Source organism: Lissotriton vulgaris, chromosome 2_1 (genome assembly GCF_964263255.1).
Source record: "Lissotriton vulgaris chromosome 2_1, aLisVul1.2, whole genome shotgun sequence".
Lineage (NCBI taxonomy): Eukaryota > Metazoa > Chordata > Amphibia > Caudata > Salamandridae > Lissotriton > Lissotriton vulgaris.
The window spans coordinates 1,446,998,231-1,447,022,547 of NC_141687.1; the positions used below are offsets into that span (position 1 = coordinate 1,446,998,231).

At 46.7% G+C, this 24,317-nt stretch overlaps 1 protein-coding gene across 3 annotated transcripts in view; it reads left to right on the forward strand.

The window, feature by feature from the left end:
- ZRANB3 (zinc finger RANBP2-type containing 3) overlaps positions 1-24,317 on the forward strand; it is an 881,708-nt gene that overhangs the window by 168,580 nt on the left and 688,811 nt on the right. For all 3 annotated transcript variants that reach the window (XM_086957301.1, XM_086957303.1, XM_086957302.1), the window contains one exon: positions 14,655-14,831. In XM_086957301.1, coding sequence (XP_086813427.1) covers positions 14,662-14,831 — 170 coding nt within the window. In that variant the 5' untranslated portion in view covers positions 14,655-14,661. The remainder of the gene's footprint in view (positions 1-14,654; positions 14,832-24,317) is intronic.

Sequence of the window (24,317 nt, forward strand, 5' to 3'; positions counted from 1 at the left end):
ACTATATACCTGTCATCCTGTCTGACCCAAATCGTCAGGCCCCCCATCGGTCTTCCCCTCATGCTAGGGGTAGCTGGGTTATAAAAATTCCGGAAACCCAGTCAAAATTGAGGTTCCATCTGCCAAGTTTCCTGGAATAGTAGGACACGATGATTGTCCTTAAACGTTAGCCAATCTTGGGACATTAATTTATTCTTTAGGCCTGCAATGTTCCAGGATACCCGAGATTGTGCTATTAGTAAGTTACTAGTAGAGTCACTAGTCTGGGGCTGACTGCCTTCAAGAGCATTAGTGATTGTCATTTGGCCTAGAGCTGGGGCAACAACAACTGGTCTCCATACGATAAAAGGGCAACTTAATTCTGTGGTGACCATCCTGTTACGATTAGCATCACTATAATACTCCGACGGACAAGGGGTTAGGAAGACAGTAACTTCCTCCCTTATAATATCAGCATCACCCTCGCCGTGAATAGTGGCTATTCCCAGACTTTTAGGATCTAATGGGCTGAGCAGTCAATCGTTGACATCTAGGGTGCTTAATGCATCATAGCGATTAGACACCGCAGTCGCCCTTGGATTGCCACTTGGCATATCACCCAGTTGCCTATAGCTATTTGGTCTTTTATGCACATCAGGGCTATAAAAAAGAAACCAGCGGGAAGATATTAATACCCTCCCGAATTAACCCAGAATGTGCACCCCGATCCAATATATCCCTAACCAGGGCTGGTGACCTAAAGCTAAGCACAATGCAATCTCCTTCTAAGCTCTTCTGGGATTGCCCTACCCAGGGGACCCTTCTGACCATGTCTAATTGTTCAAAAAGATGGTTTCCTAGCCCAGTTTTTTGGTTTAAATAGTGAAGTGACTTGTGCTTTAGGGTAGACCAGTGCTCCTCGTCGTAATGGGTACATTTCGGGGTATTTGCAAGGATGATCGTATACGGCGTAGCCTCTGGTGGAAGGTGTAAGGGGGCTCTGTCTAACAGCTCCTTCCCATCGCTCCTAAATTTACCTCTAGGGCCCTGTGGTCCTACCCTACCCCTGCATACGTGCTGGACGTGTTGATGCAATTGTGTTGCTGGGGCTGGAACTAAAACTGTAGGGCGTTCTACTAGCCTTTCGCTCTGTGAACTTGTTGGAAGTAATGATTCGCTATCCTTGGGCTTAATGGTTTTACTGACTCCCTGACTGGTACCCTGACAAGCAGGTGTATTTTTTAATAAATGTTTCTCTATCGAATTAAGTCTATGGGAAATTGTGTCAAGTTTAACCATAACGGGATTAATCAGTAATAGCAGCCTTTCTTCAAGCAAATTGACTATAACCGATGACACTTGTAAGCAGTTTGGGCCCTGGGTAGCCACGGGTGTGTTAGAGCTATTTATTTCCCCTCTTGGCCCCTCTAAAATGCTAGGTGACACCACAGGATTTCCATGTTTGGATGCAGGGTTCCTATTCTTATCCTGTTTTGAGGTCTGAGAGCTCGTTTTAGGGGCACTACACTCCTTTCTTTTTCTGGACTGAACTTTCCTTGTAGTGCCTTGTGTGCTTTTTGTTTGCCCAGTTCGGGTGCGTAGCGGGGAGGGAGCCATGGTTGGACAAGGGGAGTTGGCTATGGTTGATGCTCCTAGGGTGCCCTGCTCAGATGTAGATGCAATATGATTTGTTCGGGTAGGGCTCATAACTACAGTTGGATTAGCCTCAGTTAGGGGTGCTGATGTTTATGGTGAGAGCCTTGGTTCTAAGCAGAGCCTCTGCTCTGTTAGCTGTATTTCGTGCATTAGCACGCTCTCAGCCCTGATGAGAAAAGCATCCAATGTGCCGGCAACCCCTGCCCCATTACCCCCCTTGCGAATAGTCTTACTCATAATCAAAATTGAGACAATTGAAAGGATACCAAGCTTGATTGCCTACAAGAAACCACTAGGCTACACAATATTAACTACCATGGCCTATCCTGCAATAAACCTCCACACCCTCACTTTAGCAAAGTCAATCCTATTATAGTTGTAAGATCCCCTTAGTCCAAAGGCACAATTGTTCAGTCGCTTACTTGGGGTACCGGGGACAAGATTTAAAAGAAGTGGCCCAGCCCAGCCTCCTCCGGGCTTCGACGGGCATGGATGGGCCCGACCTTGGCCCGGGCACGCCCGCGCGCGTCCGCGCCGCAGGAGGCGCCGCGTTCTTTTAAGCGCCTCCGGGCGCTTGGCTATGGCGTCTTTCTGGTGCGCTGCCCCTGTGCACCCTGGGAGTTGTAGTAGGCTGCTCACCGTGCAGCGTGGGCAACAGCGAATCAGGGCAACGCCGCCGTACCCGTGGCAGAGCTGCAGTGGCCCCAACAAAACAAGAACAACAGGTGAGGACTTGATAACCAAGGAAAGGACGGTATCCCGCGCCGCAGGTGGCGCCGCGTTCTTTTAAGCACCTCCGGGCGCTTGGCTATGGCGTTTTTCTAGTGCGTGACCCCTGTGCCCCCTGGGAGTTGTAGTAGGCTGCTCCCGGTGCAGCGTGGGCGACAGCGAATCAGGGCAACGCTTCCGGACCCGTGGCAGAGCTGCAGTGGCCCCAACGAAACAAGAACAACAGGTGAGGGCTTGATAACCAAGGAAAGGACTGTATCCCGCGCCGCAGGAGGTACCGCGTTCTTTTAAGCGCCTCCGGGCGCTTGGCTATGGCGTCTTTCTGGTATGCGGCCCCTGTGCACCCTGGGAGTTGTAGTAGGCTGCTCCCCGTGCAGCGTGGGCGACAGCGAATCAGGGCAACCCCGCCGGACCCGTGGCAGAGCTGCAGTGGCCCCAACGAAACCAGAACAGCAGGTGAGGGCTTGTTAACCAAGGAAAGGACGGTACACATTCACAAATTATTTGGCCTCTTAGTGCTCTGTGGACTTGCCTACGGACTATAAAACAAACTGAGGGTCAAGAATTATTTCCAGCAGGCTGCGCGCCGACGCCAGTCACAGGCAGCAAGTGTTTCTTCTACCCGCCTCCGTCACATAAGAGCAGCGCATGGAAGGAATGGGAGGAGTCCTGTTGTGGTCACTAAGCCCACCCATAAAAGAAGGGTAATGTTTTTATCGGAACAAGTAGTGGAATGCTTGGCAGTAAGAATTTTGTGGAACCCTGAGTATTTTATTTTTTTAAATATCATTTTTATTAGCATTTTTCATAAATAATCATCTTACCATAACTTTTCTAGAACATGCCCACATTAAGTAACTCATTATTACTGTTCCTCAGGCAGGGCGGATAGTGGGAGAACAAAAGGTCTCTTCATCATACCTCAATCTACCTTCGGTTAGTGGTCTTGTACTTTCTTTCTTGACTGTATTCTTTTCACACAAGTATTTGTTACACTCCTAGCTAAGTAAGCTTCTTAGTGTGGAGTACACGCTAATCTTTTAATCTAATCTCAGTTCTTTAGTTCTAATTGTAGTCAAACTCGTATAAAATTAACTATCACTCTTCCTGGGGTCACATCTCCATTACATCCTCATATGTTAAATCATCTCGCTTGTACGTCCTCTTTTCCATTTCAGGGTAGGGTGTGGGTGGGGGAGAAGGAGGGTCAGGTGTCACCAGAGTGGAAAAGAAGGGGTGGCCCCCCACTTGGTCTCGCAGATCCAACTCTGCCCTTTCAGGCCCTTTGGGACCCTTTTGTCTTAACTACGTTGAAGTATGGGGCGTGAGGAGCTCTTCCTCTTGTGTTGGTTCGGGGCCTTCTCTATCACTTCCCAAGTCTCCTGTTTCTCTGGAATCCTATCCTCTCATTAATTCAACCCAAGGTTCAGCTAGTGGTTTTCGCCTTTTAGTTATTTTGTCCTTTCGTGAAAGTGCTCACTCCTCCTCTTTAGCCCAAATTGAGACCTCCGACTCCCAGACCGACACTCTGGGGGCAGCCAGCCACACTCCATCTACGCGCAGTTTGTCTCCTGGCTAGTACCAGGGACAGGTCAATAAATCTGTGCCTCATTTTATGAGGTCTGGGTCTCAGATAGAGCCCCAGCAGGCAAACCTCAGGGCTACACCTCAGGGTGTGCGCAAGCACTCCATTAAGAACCCTTGCATTTCCGTGCATCCCCATACCATGTGTGTAAAATTAGCATCAAGGTCTGCGCACTTAGGGCATGCCTTATCAACAGTCCCATACATGATGTTGAGGTTGTGTGGTGTAAGGTAGTTCATGTAAAGAATACTGAATTGTATATATTTAAAATTGGCGTTTCTAGGTCAGAGGTCTACCGATTAGTTCCCCCCATTTCTACTGCAGACGGGTCAAGTTCGGGACTGACCATTCAGTAATCGCCTCACTTAGCCACTTCACCTGGTGTCTGGCGGATCCCAACGTTGCCACCGCCTGGAGGAATGGATGAACGCCTGGCTCATGCGTGTCTCTGCCCCAGAGGGCAGCCATCCCTCCTCTGAATGTATAATAAGTTAGGAATTGGCTTGGTCCTAAGTTGTAGTGTTCCAAGAATTTCGGAAGGGGTAACAATTCACTGTCTTGGTAACAGTCCTGTACTGTCATCCCTCCCGCCTCAACCCATTCTTTTAGCTGGTTGTGCATGAGGGGGAACCCACTACCCCCCAAGTGAGTCACACCAATGCCAAACCAGGTGCGTATAGTGGAAATCCCACTCCCCGTTTCACACATCTGTATCAGCATTTCAGGGCCACCTTCAACAACACTCCCATGTTTTCGATCTTATATTTGGGTTGAAATATTCTAGCCAGTAGTGTCTCCTGTGGTTGTTCCCCCGGAGCGCCAGTGTTTCCAGTCCTATTCCATCTAACCACTGTGCCACCCAGCTGTGCAGCCTGATAGTAAGCCTTGAAGTCCGGAGCTGCCAAGCCCCCCATTGTCTGTTACTGTCTCAGGGTCATGAGAGGCACTCTATGGCGGCCTCCGTCCCATATCAGTTCTCTCTTTTTTTTTAAAACAGATTTTTAATAACTTTTCTTCAGTCATCTTACACTCATACAGTTCAGTCTGGACCATCATTGCAATGGGCCTATCTTCAGAATGCAAATCAACAGTACTCAATATCCAGCATCCCTACCTAACTCCGCCTCCCCCTCTACCCCCACCCCCCTTGTCAGTGTGCCCTCCTCTATTCCCCCTATGAAATGGCATAAACCCCTTGTGCTCCGGTACCCAACTCCCTCCTGAGGTTGTGTGCAACTACATCCAATCAGGAGTCCAGTGACCCCAACTAAATGTACAGGTGTGCTCCATGTCTCTATACCAGGTTCGCCTCTCCCCTCAGCCTAATATGAAGTAACCGTCACGTGTGGTGAGGTTCTAGGTTCTAGTTGGCCCCATCTACCGTGTGTTCCCCGCCCCAGTCGCTAGTTCATGACTCACTGGCGCATCCCCCCATCCCCCCATCCCCTTCATCTGCCTCTGCTGTAGACTGAAGCTCTACTACCAACGCGCCCCATGCCCTGGCCGCGTCTAGCGCCTTGTCATTAGAGGTGCGTTTGGCTAATTGTAGTCTGAGTGTCCCTTCTCTGCTCGCCCATTGTTGGATGCTCCCTCGCCATGTCAGAAAGCTGGGTCCTACTCTTGACTTCCAGTGCATGGTGAGTTCCCTTTTTGCCATAATCCGCCCCAGATCAAAAGATTTACCTAAGATTTTTGTGGTGGGTGTGTGGGAACCAAAGTAAGAGGCAAGTCCCCATTCCTACTTCAATCTGACGCTCTGTTACCCTGTTCAGACATGCCACGACTTCGGTCCAATATGTACCCAGCCCCACGCAAGACCAAAACATATTACCAAAATCAGCACCCTCCGCATTACATCGGGGACACATTGAATGAGTTCCCCCAAAAACTTGTTGAATTGTGACCGGCGTCAGATAAGCCCTGTGTAGCGTGAAATATTGAACCAATTGAAACCGGACATTGCGCGTGCCTTCCAGGCCCTCTGCACTAGCTGCGGCCAGATCGTATCAGGTATCGACTGGCCGAGGTCCTCTTCCCAGTGCCCCTTTAACATATCCAGGGGCGGTAGTCCCTCCAGTGCCAATCTCCTGTATAAGCAGGTGATAGCCTTGAAGGTGCCAGCAGCCATCGTGACATATTGACAGCCCATCGACGTGGGAGGTTCCACCAGGCCCTTTCTCCACTGTTTCTGGATTCCCAATACTAGAGCGGCATGCAGCAAATAGTCTCCCCTTGGTAAATCAAAGGCACTCTGCAGCTCTTGGAATGGCAACAAAGCACCATCCCTATACAAGTCCCCTATCACGTGAACTCCACACTCTTCCCAGCCCGCTAGTGCCGACCAATCCCCGCCATGAGGAATGGCAGTAAACATGCCCAGAGGGATCTCCGGCGTGTACGGGACGGGGATTCCCGCTCGTTTCTGGCTACGCAGCCAGCATTGTCGGATAGTACGCTCTTCGAGAGTGAGTTGATCCAGCCTGAGTTTCTGCTAGAGCACTATAAAGGACAAGACGTGGCGCGGAATAACTCTGCCCTGTGGTCCGTCTGGGCCTCTAAACTCACGTGCCACCACCTGTGTGAGCCACTGCAGCTGTGCCGCCAGATAGTGCCATTCGAAATCTGGCACCGTCAGCCCTCCTTCCTCCTGAGGTCGTAACAGGGTGTTCAATGCCACACGCCTTCTGCCAAAGCCCCAGATGAACCCTATCACCATCGATCGGAGCATCCTGAAAAAGGAAGTCGGAATCCACACCGGTAATGTGCGAAAGAAGTATAGCAGCCGCGGGAGAACCACCATCTTTAGCAACGCTATTCGTCCAGCTACCAACAGCGGGAGGGTGCGTCAAAACCCCATACTACCTCTGATTCCCCTCAGCGCTCCGCCTACATTTCCCTCATAAAGGTGCGAGTGGGTATGAAAGATGCTGACACCCAGATATGGTAGGCACTCCGATTCCCAGCGCAGGCCCTCCAGTGTCGAGGGCCGGGTGCAATCCAGAGCCAATGAGAATAGACAGGTCTTGGTCCAGTTAACCTGCAGCCCTGATAGCCTGCCAAACTCCCGGAGGAGGGTTCGGGCCCCTCGCACTGAGTCCTCCACGTCAGCCAGGTATAGCAAGAGGTCATCAACATATAAGGAGATATAATGCATTTCACCACGCAACAGCAGCCCCTCATAGTGTCGTCCCTGCCGAGCCCGTACTGCCAACGGTTCGATCGCCAGTGCAAATAAAAGCAGAGACAGGGAACAGCCCTGTCGGGTACCTCTCTCCACCGGGCACGTCGCCGACACAGAACGGCCCGTAAGAACCCTGGCCGTAGCGGAGTTGTACAGCAGCTGCGTTCAACGGATGAAATTATCCCCCAGTCCGAAACTGCGAAGCACACAGAACAGGTATGACCAGTCCACACTATTGAACGCTTTTTCTATGTCTACCGATAGCACTGCCGCGCCCGACGGACCATCTCCTTCCACCCCCATGATCCGCACCAGTCGCCGTATACATGTCGCCGTGTTCCGTGTGGGCAAGAAGCCCGACTGATCTGGGTGCTCTAGTGTACACATGTGATCCGAGAGCTGCGTGGCCAAGATTCTGCTTAGCACCTTATAGTCCACCGTGAGCATTGAGAGCGGGCCATAAGCTGTCCTTGCGGTGGGCAACCCGCCCTTCTTCAGTAGCGGCACTATAATCGCCTCTCTGGCTGATGGCGGCAACCTGCCCAGTTCCCAAGGCTCCCCGTACACCAGGTGTAACTGTGGTGCAAGAAGGTCAATATATGAGGCGTAAAATTCCACCGGTAAGCCGTCCGCCCCCGGTGTCTTTTTCCTGGCCATTTGCTTAATCGCCGCTCTAATCTCCCCCAGGGAAATGACAGCACCCAGCGCGTCGCTCTGCTCTGATTCTAACCGCGGTAACTGTGCCTCCTCCAAGAAAGTATCTAGACCATCTGGTGGCACCTTCAACCTGCTCTGATAGTGTCGTGTAGAAATCCAGGAATTGGTCATTGATCTCTTTCTGTGAATAGACCAGACCCCCGTGGGTGTAGCCAGTGATACTATTTTTTAGGGTCATCTGTAGAGTCACTTTACTTTGGGGTTTTACCACCAAAAGTACTGACCACCTGATATCATTTTCATTGTGGTTACATTCACAATAGTGTAGAACCAACGGAGCTCCCTGCGTTTTGCACCTGATTTTTGACTGATGGTGCATAATTCTCATCTTAACATTTTGGGTTGTTTGTCCTATATGTGTCCATTCAGGAAGCGCAGCGGGCGCGACGAATGCGCGCCGAAGGCGCGCATAAGGCAAGCTCGTCTGCGCTCGTCCGCGCCGAGTCCGGGCCAGGGGCCACACCACTTACTACCCAGGCAAACCAGACCCTGGCCTACAGCTCGGCCGCCCTCCACGACCTGAGACCTATGGAACACGACTGTCGAAGGTACGCTCTTGATACCACACCCCTTCCTGCCAACTGTCCAAAATGCAGTGCTTCCCTCCCCACAAGGCAGAGAAAACCCCCACGCCACGAATACCGCATGCTCCTTTTAAACTGCAGATCCCTCCCCAAACACAGGTTGGAAATATCCCTCCTACTAGAAGAACGCAAGCCAGACGCACTGTTTCTTACGGAAACATGGTTAACGTCTGACTCTGACCCCGATGTGGTTGCCGCTCTCCCCGCCGGTTACCAAATCACTCGTCAAGATCCCCCAGATGGCAGAGGGGGAGGACTTGCAATCATAGTAAAAGACCATTATCGCTGCCGGCCCATAACGGAAAACATCCCAGATTGTGAAAACTTAGCTTTCGCGCTGGAGTTTTCCCCCAACCACTGTCTCTCGGGCACCTTCATATACCGCCCACCCGGCCCTCCAAAACAATTTCATAGCAGTCTCCCAGCAACTGTAGCACCCCGCATCTGCGCTGCTGCCAACTTCATTGTGTTAGGCGACCTTAATTTACACTATGACTCACCAGCAGATGCAACGGCCACTACCTTAACTGACGACCTGGCCGCACTACAACTCATTCAACGAGTGAACACTCCTACCCATACAAAGGGACACCTCTTGGACCCAGTATTTAGCAACTGCGCAGAGCTGTCAACCGAACCCCCTCTTCCTCTCCCATGGACTGATCATTCCTTGGTGTCCCTCACCTGGCTCACTGAGAAACCCATTCCCCCCACCCCCTCGATTAGATACGCGAGATCGTGGGCACGGATACAAGTAGACGAATGGACAAACAAACTATTGGAAAACCTTCCCTCAAATAATGAAGACCCTTGTCTGGCAAACCAGGAATACGAAAGCTGGATTTTGCACTCTCTCGAGACCATTCTCCCCCTCAGGAAATCTTCGGCTAAACGTCCCCATAAAACAGCCCCATGGTATACGGAAGCCCTTAGAGACAAAAAGCGACACTGCCGGAAAGCAGAAAGAAAATGGCGCGCAAACTACTCTATGGAGGACAAAACCCGATATCAGGAAGAAATAAAAACCTTTAAAGAGGAGATAAAAACTGCCCAAACAAAATACTTCTCGAATAAAATCCTAACCTCAACTTCCAAACCCAGGGAAATCTTCCAAACTCTGCAGACCCTGATTAAACCACCCCCCTCCAGTGTTCACGAGGAGAAATCAACTGCCCAATGTAACGACCTGGCAGAATTCTTCTCGGCCAAAGTGAACAAAATATATTCTTCCTTCCCAACCAGCACTGCCTCCCCGTCACCTCATAACAACAACGGAGGGTCAGACCCAGAGCTAGCCTCCCTACCCACACTCGACCACTTCACCTGTATGGACCTAGAAGCAGCAGAATCCACAGCTCGGAAAGTGAAATCCGGCTCACCAACAGACCCGGCCCCCCCAGAGACAATGTTACTTGCATCCCAGACGGTTCTACCCATCATCAAGAATCTAGTGAATGCGTCCATTGACTCTGCCACTGTTCCTCCTGCCTGGAAAAAGGCAATGGTTCGAGCACTAATAAAAAAGCCTCATCTAGATCCCTCGGACTTTGCCAACTACCGCCCGATCTCACTACTACCCTGGGTAAGCAAAATTGCGGAGAAATAAATCAATCTCCAATTGGTCAACTACCTGGAAAGCAATCTGCTGTTAGACCCTACACAGACAGGATTCAGGCCTAAGCATGGAACAGAGTCTGCCCTCCTTATGGTCGTCGAGGAGTCCAGGAAAATCATCGATCAAGGAGGATCAGTGGCAGTGGTCCTCCTTGATCTCAGTGTGGCGTTTGACACGGTCAGTCATAACACCTTACTGAACCGTATAGCAAACGTCGGCATTGTGGATAAGGCCTGGCTCTGGATAAAATCCTTCCTGAGCGATAGGTCGTTCCAGGTGTTTGACGGACAAGCCGTCTCCTCCAGCATACCGATGAAGTGTGGAGTCCCCCAGGGCTCCTCTTTAAGCCCTGCGCTTTTTAATATCTATATGAGGCCACTGGCTGAGGTAGTTCGTCCGTATGGAGTTAAGATCATTTCCTATGCGGACGACACACAGCTGGTGGTCTCCTTAGCGCAGGAAGCCCAACATTCTCCATCGGGGGGTCTAACCAAATGCCTGGAGGAGGTGAAGTCCTGGATGACGCTGTCCTCACTAAAGCTGAATGGGGACAAAACGGAGCTCATGCTGCTAGGCCCGGCCGACCCGACCCTCTTCAAGTCATTATGGCCCACCTGTCTAGGCCCGCCCCCGCCTCCGAAAGATAACATCAAAAGCCTGGGGGTATGGCTGGACAGGAACCTCACCTTTAACACCCAGGCCACAAAGCTCTCCGCCACCTGCTTTGGACTCCTCCGGACATTGAAGAAGGTCCTCCCCCTGCTCCCAATGGAGGCTAAACAAACAGCTATTCAGGGCATAATACAATCACGCCTGGACTCAAATAACGTCCTTTACTTGGGAGCCCCAGAGTACACATTAAATAGATTGCAACTGGTGCAGAACTGTGCGGCCCGCACCCTACTGCAAATTCCACGAAGAACCCCAGTCAGAGAGGCACTGACCAGCCTTCACTGGCTGCCAGTACGTAAAAGAGTCACCTTCAAGGCAATGTGCATCGCCCACCAGGCCTTCTGGGACTCGGGCCCAAAACTCATGCGCAGCCTAGTCAGCCAATACCACCCAGGCCGTGAACTACGTTCTAGCCAGGCTTTTATGGCAACAGTCCCCAGAATCAAGAGGTCTAGAGCAGGCGGAAGAATGTTCACCTTCAACGCCTCAAAAATCTGGAACACCCTTCCCCCTCACCTGAGATCTAACCCTAACCTTGCCTCCTTCCGCAAGCAACTTAAAACCCATCTATTCAAATCCCCGTAATCAATTCAGCCCCCCACCCTCCTCCCAGTCTCTGTCAGCCTCATTACACCCCCCCCCCCTCTGGTTCCCTAGCGCTTGGACGCCCCAGGGCAGCAATCGCGCTGTAGAAATGTATTTTCATTTTTCATTTCATTCATTCATTCATTCATTTCATTCATTTCATTCATTCTATATATACTTTATCACAAGGACATGTGATAGAATACACAACATTTTTGGTGTTGCAGTTGGAGAAACTTGTTTGAATGTGTCTCTTGCCATTCAGCATCACAAATTTGGAATTCGTAGTATGTGTACAGACTGCACAGCCATTTCATTTAAAATGTTCTTCTACAGGTGGGGCATGCTTCTCAGATGATTCCCTTTCTCTGGGGGGGCCGAGTTGCTTTCACCAGGTGTTGTCGGATATTTTTACATTTGCGGAATGCAAATAGGGGCTTAGTAATATCAAAGTGTTATATAAGTCTTCAATTCCTCAAGATAATCTGTTTGACTTTATTTGCCTTGGGATTGTAAATCAAGACACAAGTCATCCTATCCGTAACCTGTTTTTCCTTTGGGAAAAGTAGAGTTTCACGTGGCGTGAACCACGCTCTCTTGAGAGTTGTTCTAACCAGTTTTCTTGGGTACCCTCTGTTGCATAGCTTAATTTCCAATTTTTCAGCATTTTCAAAGTAATCTGTTTTATTAGGACAATTACGTCGGATCCTCAAGAACTGCCCATATCGCAAGTTCTCTTTGAGGGTCCTCGGGTGTCCACTGGTGAAATGTAATAGGGTGTTGCGGTCTGTAGGCTTAGACATACCTCTAGTCTCCCCTCCTTATGAATAACACAAAGATCCATAAAGTTAATTTTCGAATTACTGTAGGAAATGGAGAATTTTTAATCAGCTGAACGGGCATTGAGCCAATTATGAAAGACTATAAGTTATTCTACGGTCCCTGACCATATCAGGAAGATGTCGTCGATAAATCAACTCCATCGAACGATCTGTGTCTGAAAAGGTGTAGTCTCATGAAAAATAAAGTTCCTCTGAAATGCGTCCATAATTAAATTTGCAATCTCCGGGGCAAAACAACAGCCCATTGCTACGCCTTTCACTTGTATGAACAACTCCTCTTTAAATGCAAAAAAGTTGTTTTTGAGGCAAATTTTGGCCAAAGCTGAAATAAAATACGTAGGTACTGCGTGTGGCCTGGGTCTCCCATCTAACACTGTGTCTAATACTAGCAAAGCCTCTTCTTGTGGTATATTCGTATACAAGCTTTCAATATCGAAAGTGACCAAAAACTGCTGGTCACTTTCGAATATTGAATTTTCAATTTAATCAATAAGGTCCATGGAGTCCCTAATGTAAGCCTTTGTCAATGGTACGAATGGTTTTTAAAAAACCTCTGTATTTGGCTAATGGTTGCAGCAAGGACCCACATCCTGCAATAATAGGTCGTCCCGGGGTTGGGTGGCATGTATCTTTATGGACCTTTGGCAAAACATAAATATTGGGTATTTTTTGTGTGGTCATATTCAGGTAGTCCTATTCCTTCTTGCAGATATACCCTTCTTCCAATGCTTTCGTGGTTAGGTGCAACATTTGGGCCTTTAGCCGTGGAGTGGGATTTTCACTAATAGGGCGAAAGTGTTCTCTATTGTGTAACTGATTCATTATCACATTATCATGCTCCTCCGTGTCCCATAGGGATTTAAATTCCCGCTAGCTTCGAGAAGCCTTTGTTTTATTTGTTAGAACATTCTGCCCTCTAGTGGTAGAATGTTCTAATAGCCTTAGAGCCCTTTGTAGCAGGTCTATACCGGCTATTAAAGTCCCGTTCCTTCAGCTCGGCTCGGGCCTTTAACGCTGGAGCGGGTCTTTAATAGCCGTTGTAGCCCTGTATGGCGGGCTAAAAGGCTATAAAACAGAGAGTCTAAAATTGTTGAGTACTTTGTGCCCCAAAATATTAAAAACTATGAATTGGAACATTAACTAACTGTGGACATATATGATAGTGAATTAATAAATATTGCACCAGCCCCAGGACGCACTTTCAGTCAATAGAGTAACCTGTCACCTTGGATACATATTAGAATTTTTATGATCACTAATAAAAATAAATTTTTTCCTTCATGATTTCAGATGAATACTTGTAGGGTTTAACACACTTATGTTTGCCTTATAATTTAGGATGTTAAGTATATATTTTCGTACATACAACTTCTATACTTAGAGTATTAAGATTGTGTGAATGCATACTAACTTTAGGGACCTGATTATTTTCGACGGTTGGGCACTTTTTCACGATAAACATAATACATTTTAAGTTAGACACTGCATCTGAGGTAGTGAATTTAATGCAGTGGTGCCTCCGAATCTCCGATCCGGTAAATTCTGAATAGTAAAATATGTTTAAAATTAATTAAAAGTAGAGGAAACCCATGGTAGGTAGTTCTCAGAAGCGCGGCTGTAAACCCTTGATTAAGGAGTTAGAATTGGTGCAATGGTGTTACTGCAACTTTAAATTAAACCTGAATCGATAACTATCAATAGTAAGGGAACATCTAAAAGTTGGCAGATTGTTTATTGAATACCTAAAGAAGCCCTCCTATGTGGATGACCTTAGGTGAACGCTCATTCCTATAAAATACAGGCCAGCTCCGGGTAAAGGCTCGGCTTAGGGAGAGAGGTTCAGCACCTTGGGTATCATTGAGGCGCCCTTACACTGAATGCTGGTTTTAAATGAGTATTCAGCCTCTACATATCTTGAGGAAGAAACTGAATTGTCGTGATCACATATTTTGTGTTGCGGCTAAAGTATGGAAAGCCCTTTACCTTTGAAAATGCAAATGTGTCAGATAGATCTGTGTCCTGTTGGCAAGCTAATGTAAGGTAATAAGGATGCGCCTACTGAAGTGGACATCCATTTATGAACTTTTTCCATTATTTATAATGTATTGTGGTAGATTTCACTTGCAGACATTTCCTCCTGATGTATATGGCCCTATATCCTACAAACCATCTAACATCGTATGCAGTTAGTCTGCAGATTAATGGTAGGATCTCAACTAAATATCTTGCCATTGTCTTTCAGCTTCCTCATGTAATTGCGTTGGTGAGAATAACAATCCTGCTTCCCTTGAGGAAGGTTTGCTGTAAATGGCCTTATTGTAGTTCCCCTACAACAAGCTAAACTGGAATGAGATGTTATGCTGTGTATGTTTTAAAGGCTTGCATATTTAAAGTGATCCTTAAAATAGCGTCACAAAGGTAATTAGGGAACAGTGGTTGGTGCAGTTTTTTTTAAAGTTTGTACTAAAAGTATTCAACTCTTACCAATTACTGGAAACTTTCATTTTAGGATTAACATGGGAAAACCACGAACAGTTAAAGATTGTGAGTCTCCTGCGTTGGACCTATTGTCTGATTCTGAAGATGAAAACGATGAAGACTTATCTTACCTACCTGAGAAAATAAGACAGAGATTGCTTCCTTTCCAGGAGGAAGGGATTAAGTTTGCATTGAAGAAAAATGGCAGGTAAAATGCGAGTCATTCTCTATTGGTGCACTGAAAATTGTACTGTCCATAACATTGCAGTGTTAGAAAAACATGAGTATTTCTTCCTGTAAATAATTGATTTTTGGCACAATCTTTGCCAAATTGTTCTTACAGCTGAAGAGAACGATTTAAAAATTTGCTGTTATTAAATTTATTTTGCATATTTTTGCTTTTCATATCTACACAATAATATGGAATTGAGCTATTACATTAGTAGACAAGAAAGGTCGCTGTACTGTTCCTACTGGGAAGTATTATCTGGCATGACCGCAGATGTTAAGGTAACATCCTGGGGCATCCATTTTGTTGGATGGAATGGCCTCACACACCCCGAAGGATGTCATGCTTCATCATAGGCAGTTGCTCCTCGTCGGGGAGGCGGTGCAATCCCCGACGGGCTCACCTCAAGAGGGGCTCTTTAGCGGAGATCTTTTTCCAACTGCCTTTTGGTGAGTGGGGGTGTGTGGACTGGACTAGAAGTGATGGTGTGTGGGATTAAAATGTAGCAAGGGGTACCTGAATTCTATTTATTCTGGGGGTCCCCTGGTTACAGTTAAAAATGTGGTTAGGCTCACTAGGTGGTCAGCAGGTTAGGTCAAGTGACCCTAGTTGAGGCTAAAGGTGATGGTGGTCGACATGTTTCACGCTGTGGGTATATTCACCCGCGATTCATCAGGACCGTGTTAGAGTGATGTGGCACACATGCAAGTGTAATGTGTGTCTAGTGTTACCTCTATGTGGAGCTCCTATGCCTGTAAGTTAAGGACTACCTGCCACATGAGTGGTCGGCGGGATTGAGACATCGGGGGAGAGCCCAAGGAGTATGCTCTATCCTTCCGTGTCCAAGTGGTATGACCTACCCCTCTCCGCCGAGCTCGAGTACATTACATTACATTACATTAGTACCATAATAATCTGTATAAGTTTAGGGAGGCAGACTTTTTTCATGATTTTATTTTTTAGGTCTCGCCTAAGCCATTGCGTTAGCGATGCTTTGGCGAGATATTCAGTAAGGGTCTTTCAAAAGTGCTCCTAAAGTGCGGATCGGGTACAGTGCATGTGTGCCTGGCCCGCGCACCATTTGTTCTCCTACTGATCACTTTCGCGGCCGCTTTGATGTTCTCAGTGAGCCGCGGGCACTGAGAACATCAAAACGGCAGCGAAAGTGCTCACCATTTGCCACCCCTCCCTTATCCCACTTCCTGCTTGTGCTGTTCTCTTCTTTGTCCTCGTATTCCTTCACACCCCTTTTTCGACGGTCCCTCCCTTCCGAGTGATCCAACCGTTTCTTTCACCCTCGCCAGCCCTTTTTCTCGCTCGTTTCTGTGCTTCTCCCTCCTTCCTCGCCAGCATGTCTCCTCTTGTGGCCTGCCGCCCCTCTGCCCTCCTTCCTCGTATTCTGTTACCCTCTCTCTGTCACGTCCTTCCCTCATCCATTGTTACTCTGCCCCTCTTCCTTATGATGCCCCGGTACGCCACCGTCTCTTAGGATTTCGATCAGCGCTGGGCTTTTTTGAACAGCCGAGTTTGTATCTCTCAAGACCCATCTTCTACGGCACTCTCTTTCTGCACCCCAAGCTACCCACGTACTAGTCTCTAGCAGTCCCTCCTCTGCCCGCTAGTCCGTGGGCTACCAGCATTCCACCGCCCTCCCTAGGCAGGGTTGTCTCTGTGTCCGACTCTCTCTACTGCTAATAGTTTCTCTGGTATTTTGTGGCCCCGGGGCGTGTGACCCGCTCCCCAGTGAGCTGTCTCGGTGCTTATTTTACCAGGCAGTATGAATTCGTTTTTGCATGTTTACTTGTTAGAGTTTGACAATGCGTGCTTTTAATATGCATTCCGTAATTGCTCATTTTTTCACCTTCGCCTCTTTCATTTCTGCTCTGAGATGTGATAATTGGGTTGGAATGTGGAATGATATGGAAATATTGCCCTCGTTCACAATACTGTTTCATCCCCAACTTGTTCGGGCATGTTTCATGTTTAAAAATCTTTCATATGTTGTTTCTAAATGCTTCTGCATGTAAATGCACCCAGCAGCTCTTGCCTTATATATGTCAGTAATATTTTGACTGCTGTTTGTGATTCATATGCTTGTTGGTTCAAGGCATGTGTTTGTTTGCGTTCGGGTTTATGGCCATTTTGTGTGTTGACTAATACATGAAATGCGCCTGTGTATACTTGATTTTAAGTGGAAAGTCTTTTTCCTTTTATTTTGCTGTGCAAATAGTCACAAGCCGACTTGATTTGCTTTTTACCTTTAATAATTCAGTGCTGCATGGAAACCGAGGCAGTCAGCTTCTGTGAGGGCTCTGTCAGTGTGAGTCCTTCTTCCTATGAGCCAAAGGGGGGAGGGGAACACCGGGTAAGGTCTCCAGGAGAATATTTCACACGTAAATGGCAGGATATAGTCACACCAGGCACAAGTCGCAAGTTAGTGTGAGTAAACGTCGCCCCGCACCCGGGACTATTTTGAGGGGTATGTAACACTTACAACGCAACTTTTACGTCGTAATGCTGTTACAACGCAGCTATTACAACGCAAGATCCATTACATCGGATGCCATTACAACGCATGGCATTACATAGCAGATGCTATTACAACGCATACCATTACATCGTAAGTATTGGTAAGTATATAATTTTTTTTTAATTTTATTTAATATTATATAATTGATTTAATTATTATTAATTATAAAAAAATATTTATTTATGTTTTTAAATATTATAAATTAAATATATTAATTTAAGTAATTTTTTAAATAAGTATGAGAATAGGAGTATATGTTTTGGGGTACTGAGGTATATGTTTTGGGGTGTTTGGGTATTTTTAGGTTTTAGGGCAGGGTTTGGGTTTTGGGGTACAGGGGTGTTTTTAGGTTTTAGGGCAGGGTTTGGGTTTTGGGGTACAGGGGTGTTTTTAGGTTTTAGGGCAGAGTTTGGGTTTTGGGGTACAGGGGTGTTTTTAGGTTTTAGGGCAGGGTTTGGGTTTTGGGGTACAGGGGTGTTTTTAGGTTTTAGGGCAGGGTTTGGGTTTTGGGGTACAGGGGTGTTTTTAGGTTTTAGGGTAGGGTTTGGGTTTTGGGGTACAGGGGTTTTTTAGGTTTTAGGGCAGGGTTTGGGTTTTGGGGTACAGGGGTGTTTTTAGGTTTTAGGGCAGGTTTTGGGTTTTGGGGTACAGGGGTGTTAGGTTTTAGGGCAGGGTTTGGGTTTTGGGGTACAGGGGTGTTTTTAGGTTTTAGGGCAGGGTTTGGGTTTTGGGGTACAGGGGTGTTTTTAGGTTTTAGGGCAGGGTTTGGGTTTTGGGGTACAGGGGTGTTTTTAGGTTTTAGGGCAGGGTTTGGGTTTTGGGGTACAGGGGTGTTTTTAGGTTTTAGGGTAGGGTTTGGGTTTTGGGGTACAGGGGTTTTTTAGGTTTTAGGGCAGGGTTTGGGTTTTGGGGTACAGGGGTGTTTTTAGGTTTTAGGGCAGGTTTTGGGTTTTGGGGTACAGGGGTGTTAGGTTTTAGGGCAGGGTTTGGGTTTTAGGGTACAGGGGTGTTTTTAGGTTTTAGGGCAGGGTTTGGGTTTTGGGGTACAGGGGTGTTTTTAGGTTTTAGGGCAGGGTTTGGGTTTTGGGGTACAGGGGTGTTTTTAGGGTTCAGGGGTAGGTTTGTGTTTAGGGATAATTAAATTATATTTACAATTTTTAATTTAATTAAAATATATTTAATAAATTAAATTAATTATTTTACAATAATTACATTTTTAAATTAAACTAATTAAATTAAATAAATTATTAATATTTAATTTAATTTCAATTTTAAAAATATGTACATTAAACTAATTTCATTATTTTAATTAAATTAAAATAATTACAATTTTTATTAAAATTACATTTATTAAATAGATATTATTTTATTAAATTAAATTAATGACTATTTTAAAATGTATTTTAATTAAATTATTTAAATAAAATTAATTAAATTAACTTAATAACATTTTAAAAAAAAGGTATACTTACCTATACTTACGATGTAATGCCATGCGTTGTAATAGCATCTGCTATGTAATGCCATGCGTTGTAATGGCATCCGATGTAATGGATCCTGCGTTGTAAAATCTGCGTTGTAACGGAATGCGACGTAAAAGAACGCGTTGTACTGACACCAATCCATTTTGAGAGACCGGTGGAGGCTTGGAGGCGATAGTGACATCACTTTGTGCCTCGTGCAATGCCATGGCATATTAAACGTGAAATGTGGGCTCAGGAGGGTTTGTAACCCTCCTCCACCCCACCCATTTGCCTAGAAGCATGTTCCTGATCTGAGAATGGCCCAGGAGGGGGTTATCTGTGGAGCACTTTACTGCCAGGAAACTCGCCATTGACCCTTTCATTCAGTAAGGAGATGGGAATGCTAAACCTGTTTGTGTTTTAAAGATGGTTGAAGAATACTCAGGCGACTGACACTTTGACACCAGACTATTAACTCTAAAAAATACAGATCACGTTTTAATTAGTCTTTGGAAAGAGCAGGTTTTAAGTGTAAGTACAAAGTACCACACTTTCCCTTTCAATATTTTGCCACTTTGACACAGTTCAATAGCCCCTTATTATACGGAAAACATAGGTGTGATGTGCAAAAAGAAAATCTGAAATTTATTTGCGGGTTTGTATCGCAAATTTCATCAGGGCATATACCAGACAATCTAGTCCGTACGTTATTTCTCGAGGTCGTTCCTCTTCGAAAACAGTTTAAAGGACAGTCACGGTAGGTCACAGTGTGTACCTGAAGAATGCTTTGTGCTTGATTCCAAGTGGAATGATGATTCGAGTCCCCCGGATTATCTGGTCACTGTCACTATGGCAAGTCAAGAAGGATAAGGATTCCGGACCCCTCGGGGGAACTCCAGAGCGGAGGGGGGGGGTCTGAACGCTCTGTAAGATGTTCGGCTTCAGTGGGGTTGTGAATAGCGTAGTAACGCGACGGTGCCTTTGATATGGTCTCCGTCCTCCGCCGCTCCTCCTCGTGGAATGCTTTCCAGTGGGTTACATTTATTACTTGCTTTTTGTAAAGTGCCAATGCATTAAAGGGGCCACTAAGTTCCGAACCCTGAAAAAGTTTACACGTGGTCACAAAACAAACGCACCCGATCAGGGTTTCTTCTATCACAAATCATGCCTGTACCATGCCAAGTTTTTTCCTAATATCAACTGAATGATTTTCAAATGTTAGTGATAACTTTAAGAGGGCATATCCGTTTTCTTTTATGTATGTTTAATTGCACAAGAGGTATGGACATTTGTTCAAAAGGTTATTCTATACAAATACTAATATGTTAATAAGCTGCTGTATTATCCTATAAATATAGACTCATCTCTGCTGCTTTGCGTGCACAAACAAGTAGAGGTGCAATATGAATACCTAGAGTGAACACATATTATGATATTCGTAAATAGAGCAAATAATATATTTCAACTCTAACTACAGTTATGCTTTAATACTAATACTTAATACTGAGGGATATGATAGTTGAAACATCGGTTCTTCAGAAGTCACTCATTGTGGCATCATTGTGAATTGCACAGGCTAAAATGAGTCACTTCACTGCATTTTAGGTCTCACCTACAGGCAGCCTTTAGCTGTCTGTTTTCGAAGTCTGATTGTGAATAATACCAATTCTTACAGTGTGCTCCAGCCCTGCTCAATGCTTACTATTGTGTGACCTTTTTGTCAATCTCATTTACTATTTTCTTATACAATGGGTTCCTTTAATCTTCTTGTGCTTGCCCATTTTCTCTTACCTACATTTTGAGTCCCACCAACACGCAGTTTTTAGCGAGCCTGTTTCTGAAGACTTATTGTGAACTATGCTAATTCTTAAAAGTGTGCTCTGGGCCTGGTCATTGATTGCCATTGGCTGGCCTTCTTGTCAATCTCATTTCTTGTTTCTATACAATGGGTTTCCTTCCTCTTCTTGTGATTGCCCACTTCCTGGAGCACAGCTTATATACCATCCTTTTGACTTTATAACTTGTATACGTCCACTGCTCTCATCCATGGAACTTCTTTTTTTTAATTTCAACATTCCCTGGGAGTGCATGAGTTTTCTTGCTCTCCCCCGTGCTATTTCCCCACTCAAATAATCGTAGCCCCCTATTGCTCCATATTGCTTTATCTCCCATCCCAGCTGGTCTGTTACGTCTCCCATCCACCCCTGCCTGTTTTGTAGGTCAAGCCTACTAGTGCGCATGTGCTGCTCTACAAGGCTTCTTGTATCTACTCTGTGTGGGCTGACTCCTCCCACGCATTTAATTGGCTTTTGCGTGTGTCTTTCTTTAGTGAAAGCACAGAAATGGCTAAAGGTGGGTGCATGTCCCACCTCTTTTGAAATGTTCCCTCCCACAGCGTTTTGCCTCGGGAGCGAGCAGCGGCGTGCATGGCTCCAGCTGCAGTGCCTCATTGTTTCCACATCCAGGCATTCACCGGGTGCGTGACACTCACTGACAGAGTGCAAGGTCCATAAGCTTTACTGTACACCTGGTACCACCGCTTCCCCTGCTGTCATCTCCCCGCTCGCTCGCTCGAGACAGACCATGTGGGCGTCAAAACAGGAACACAACATTATGAAAACCCAACCAAAATAAACAAGACACAGGAAGCCTTATCTGCGACTGCAGGCAGAGGGAGGTATGCAAAGCAGCCCTTTGGTTATCACCCCATTCCTTTCTGGGGAAGAGGGAGGGAGGAGGCGAGTGCACTAGCCCATGAGGCGTTAATACCCCGAGCCTTCCAAACTTTGCTGGCAATTCCAACCCACCCAGCCTTGAGGCTGCTTCTGATTATATGTGACGTACTCTTTAAGCACTTTTTGAAAATCATCCTGTTATCCACCTTCACCCGCCCCCTGTTACCCACCCCCACCCGATTGCCTATAGATCATCCATAGGCAAGACCTATTGGCTTTTTCGATGCTTGTGTTCTTTTGAACCACACCTTTGACCCCCCCCCCCCAGATGCTCTCCGACACTGCCCCATTGAACTCGGAATCACACTTCCCCACTTCCAGTACTTTTATTTAAAGTGCTTTGACCACTGTCAGTGCTAGACCATCATACAGCACCCTGGTACACACAAGCACAGGAAAAGAGCCTCCTGGGATAGCCTTAGCCCCCCTCTGAAAGTACCTCCCCCCACCGCCACACCTTTCATGCACTGTCACAAGGTCATGTCGCGTGGCATTATCACTCGATAACAACCAGTCTGCTGATGTCCTGAGTCAGGAAATGAGAGCCAGAGCACACTAATCCATTTTAATGGGCAATACGTCACCAAATTGGCTTTTTAATGTGAAAACAGCACATGTGGTTTGACAACCCCTGGGGCGCATGCGCAGAATGGGCGCCTTCACTTCTGCAGGGTGTAGATGGCACCTTTCTCTTCAAACAAGCATTTGCAATGCAATAGGTCTCGCATTTGCTAGAGTTTAAGCTATTGGAATTGTAAATGACAATGCCTTTTATTTATCTGTTTTGAAAACCAACACATAAATAAAAGGCATTGTCATTTACAATGCCAATAGCTCAAACTCTCGCACATGCGAGACCTATTGCATTGCAAAGGCTTGTTTACATATTTGTCAATGTTGTTGTAACTATCATTTTGACGTAAGCAGTGCCTTAACTATATACTATGTTGTACTCCGCTTTTGTCATTTTTTCAGTGAATTTCGAAGTTTTTTTCTTAAAAACAAAATATATTTTCTTATCACACCTTTCTATAATTTTACTTTGACCTTTGTTTTTTTCCCAGTAAATTTCTACATTTGTTTTTTTACCGTAAAATATTTTTTTGCCATATGAAAAGCCAACCCTTGCTGTGCTCGGCTTTTGGCCTTGCGTGGCGCGGGGTTGGCAGCAGAACCTGGCCTGCACCCAGGCCCTCCATCAAACTCCTTACATGCAGCCAACCTCATGCTGCGAAAGGCCTTTTGTCTCACACAGTGTGAGGTTGGCTGCAGGGCCTGGCTTCCAGGCAAGCCCTGCATCCAACTCCCCGCAGGCAGCTTCCCGGAAGCAGCCAACCACATGCTGTGCACAATCTATGGTCGTGTGTGGCATGTGGTTAGACGCACAGCCTGTCTTGCAGCTAGACCATACTTCCAACTTTTGGAAGTGCACAATCTTTGACGTGCTCAGCGTGGGATTAGCCTTCGGGCCCAGGGGACTATATCCCCTGGGGCCAATACATATATATTAGGGGAGGGATGGCATTCAATTCCCTCCTCGACCTGTAATTGTCCCTGGGGACCCCATTGCCCAGGGACAGTTCCAATAAAAATGAGAGGGTAGGCCCTTCATTAGCAACTAGGACCCACCCCCTGGAGCCAAACTACAATTAAACAGTAGATGAAGGCATGGAACCCCCACATCGAGTATTAATTGGACCGGAGACCTCATACCATGGGGCCATATACAATAAAAAAGGGGAAGGGACGCACAACGTCCCCCCTCCCGGACCTTCTCAGGTCCTAGGTCCCCACCCTCCAGGCCCAAACCTGCATAGAAAAGGAGAGATGGGACACATGCCCCCCGCCTCAGTGCCTTATTTGATCCAGGGACCCCTTCCCTAGGGGCCAAATATAATAAAGGGGAGTGGCTGGTGCAGCCCCCTCCCCAAGCCTCCTGAGGTCCCCGGGACTCAATCCCCCAGAGCCAAACCAAATAAAAAAGAGAAGGGAGCCAGCTTGGTCCCTCCCTGAACCTTATTGGGCATTGTGCACACCATCTGCTGGGGTCAAATATATTGAAAGAAAGAGAGGGGGAAGATGGCCCCCCTCCCGAAGGTTCATTAGGCCCCGGGGACCCCATTCCCCCGTGTCAGTGTGTTTTTTTATTAAAGGTGAAGGGGGGCTGCATGGCCCCATTCCCTGATTCTCATAAGTCCTACTGGACCCAATGCTTCAGGGCTCTATTTTTTTAAGACTATTATGTTCCCGGCATAACAACCCCAGGCCCATAACATTTAAAGGTGTGTGCTCCAGTGCCCGCCCAGAGCACCCACCATGCACATTATGGGTGCCTTGGGGGTGGGAGGAGCCACAGCGGGCTCCCCACATTGAGGAGGAGCTAACATCAGCAATCTTTTGTTCTGTTTCCCTGCCCGCATCAGTGCAGGCAGGGAAAGAAAATACAAACCTGCTCCAAGTCTGCAGGAGCATTTTTAAAGCTCCCACCTGTTGGGAGCAGGCTTTGAATTTGCCCCTGTTTGTTGGAAGATCTAAAAATGCTCCCGCCTGATGGGAGCAAACATGTTTCTCTGTCAGCTCTGATGCAGGCAGGGAAACCACTGTGTCCCGAGGGTGGGCTCCCTGTACGGACCTCCTGTCTTTCAATTTAATGAACTATATTTAAACCATAATTTCGCAAAAGCTACTGAATGGATTTACACCAAATTGTAAAAATCACAATTTGTAGATCAAACTC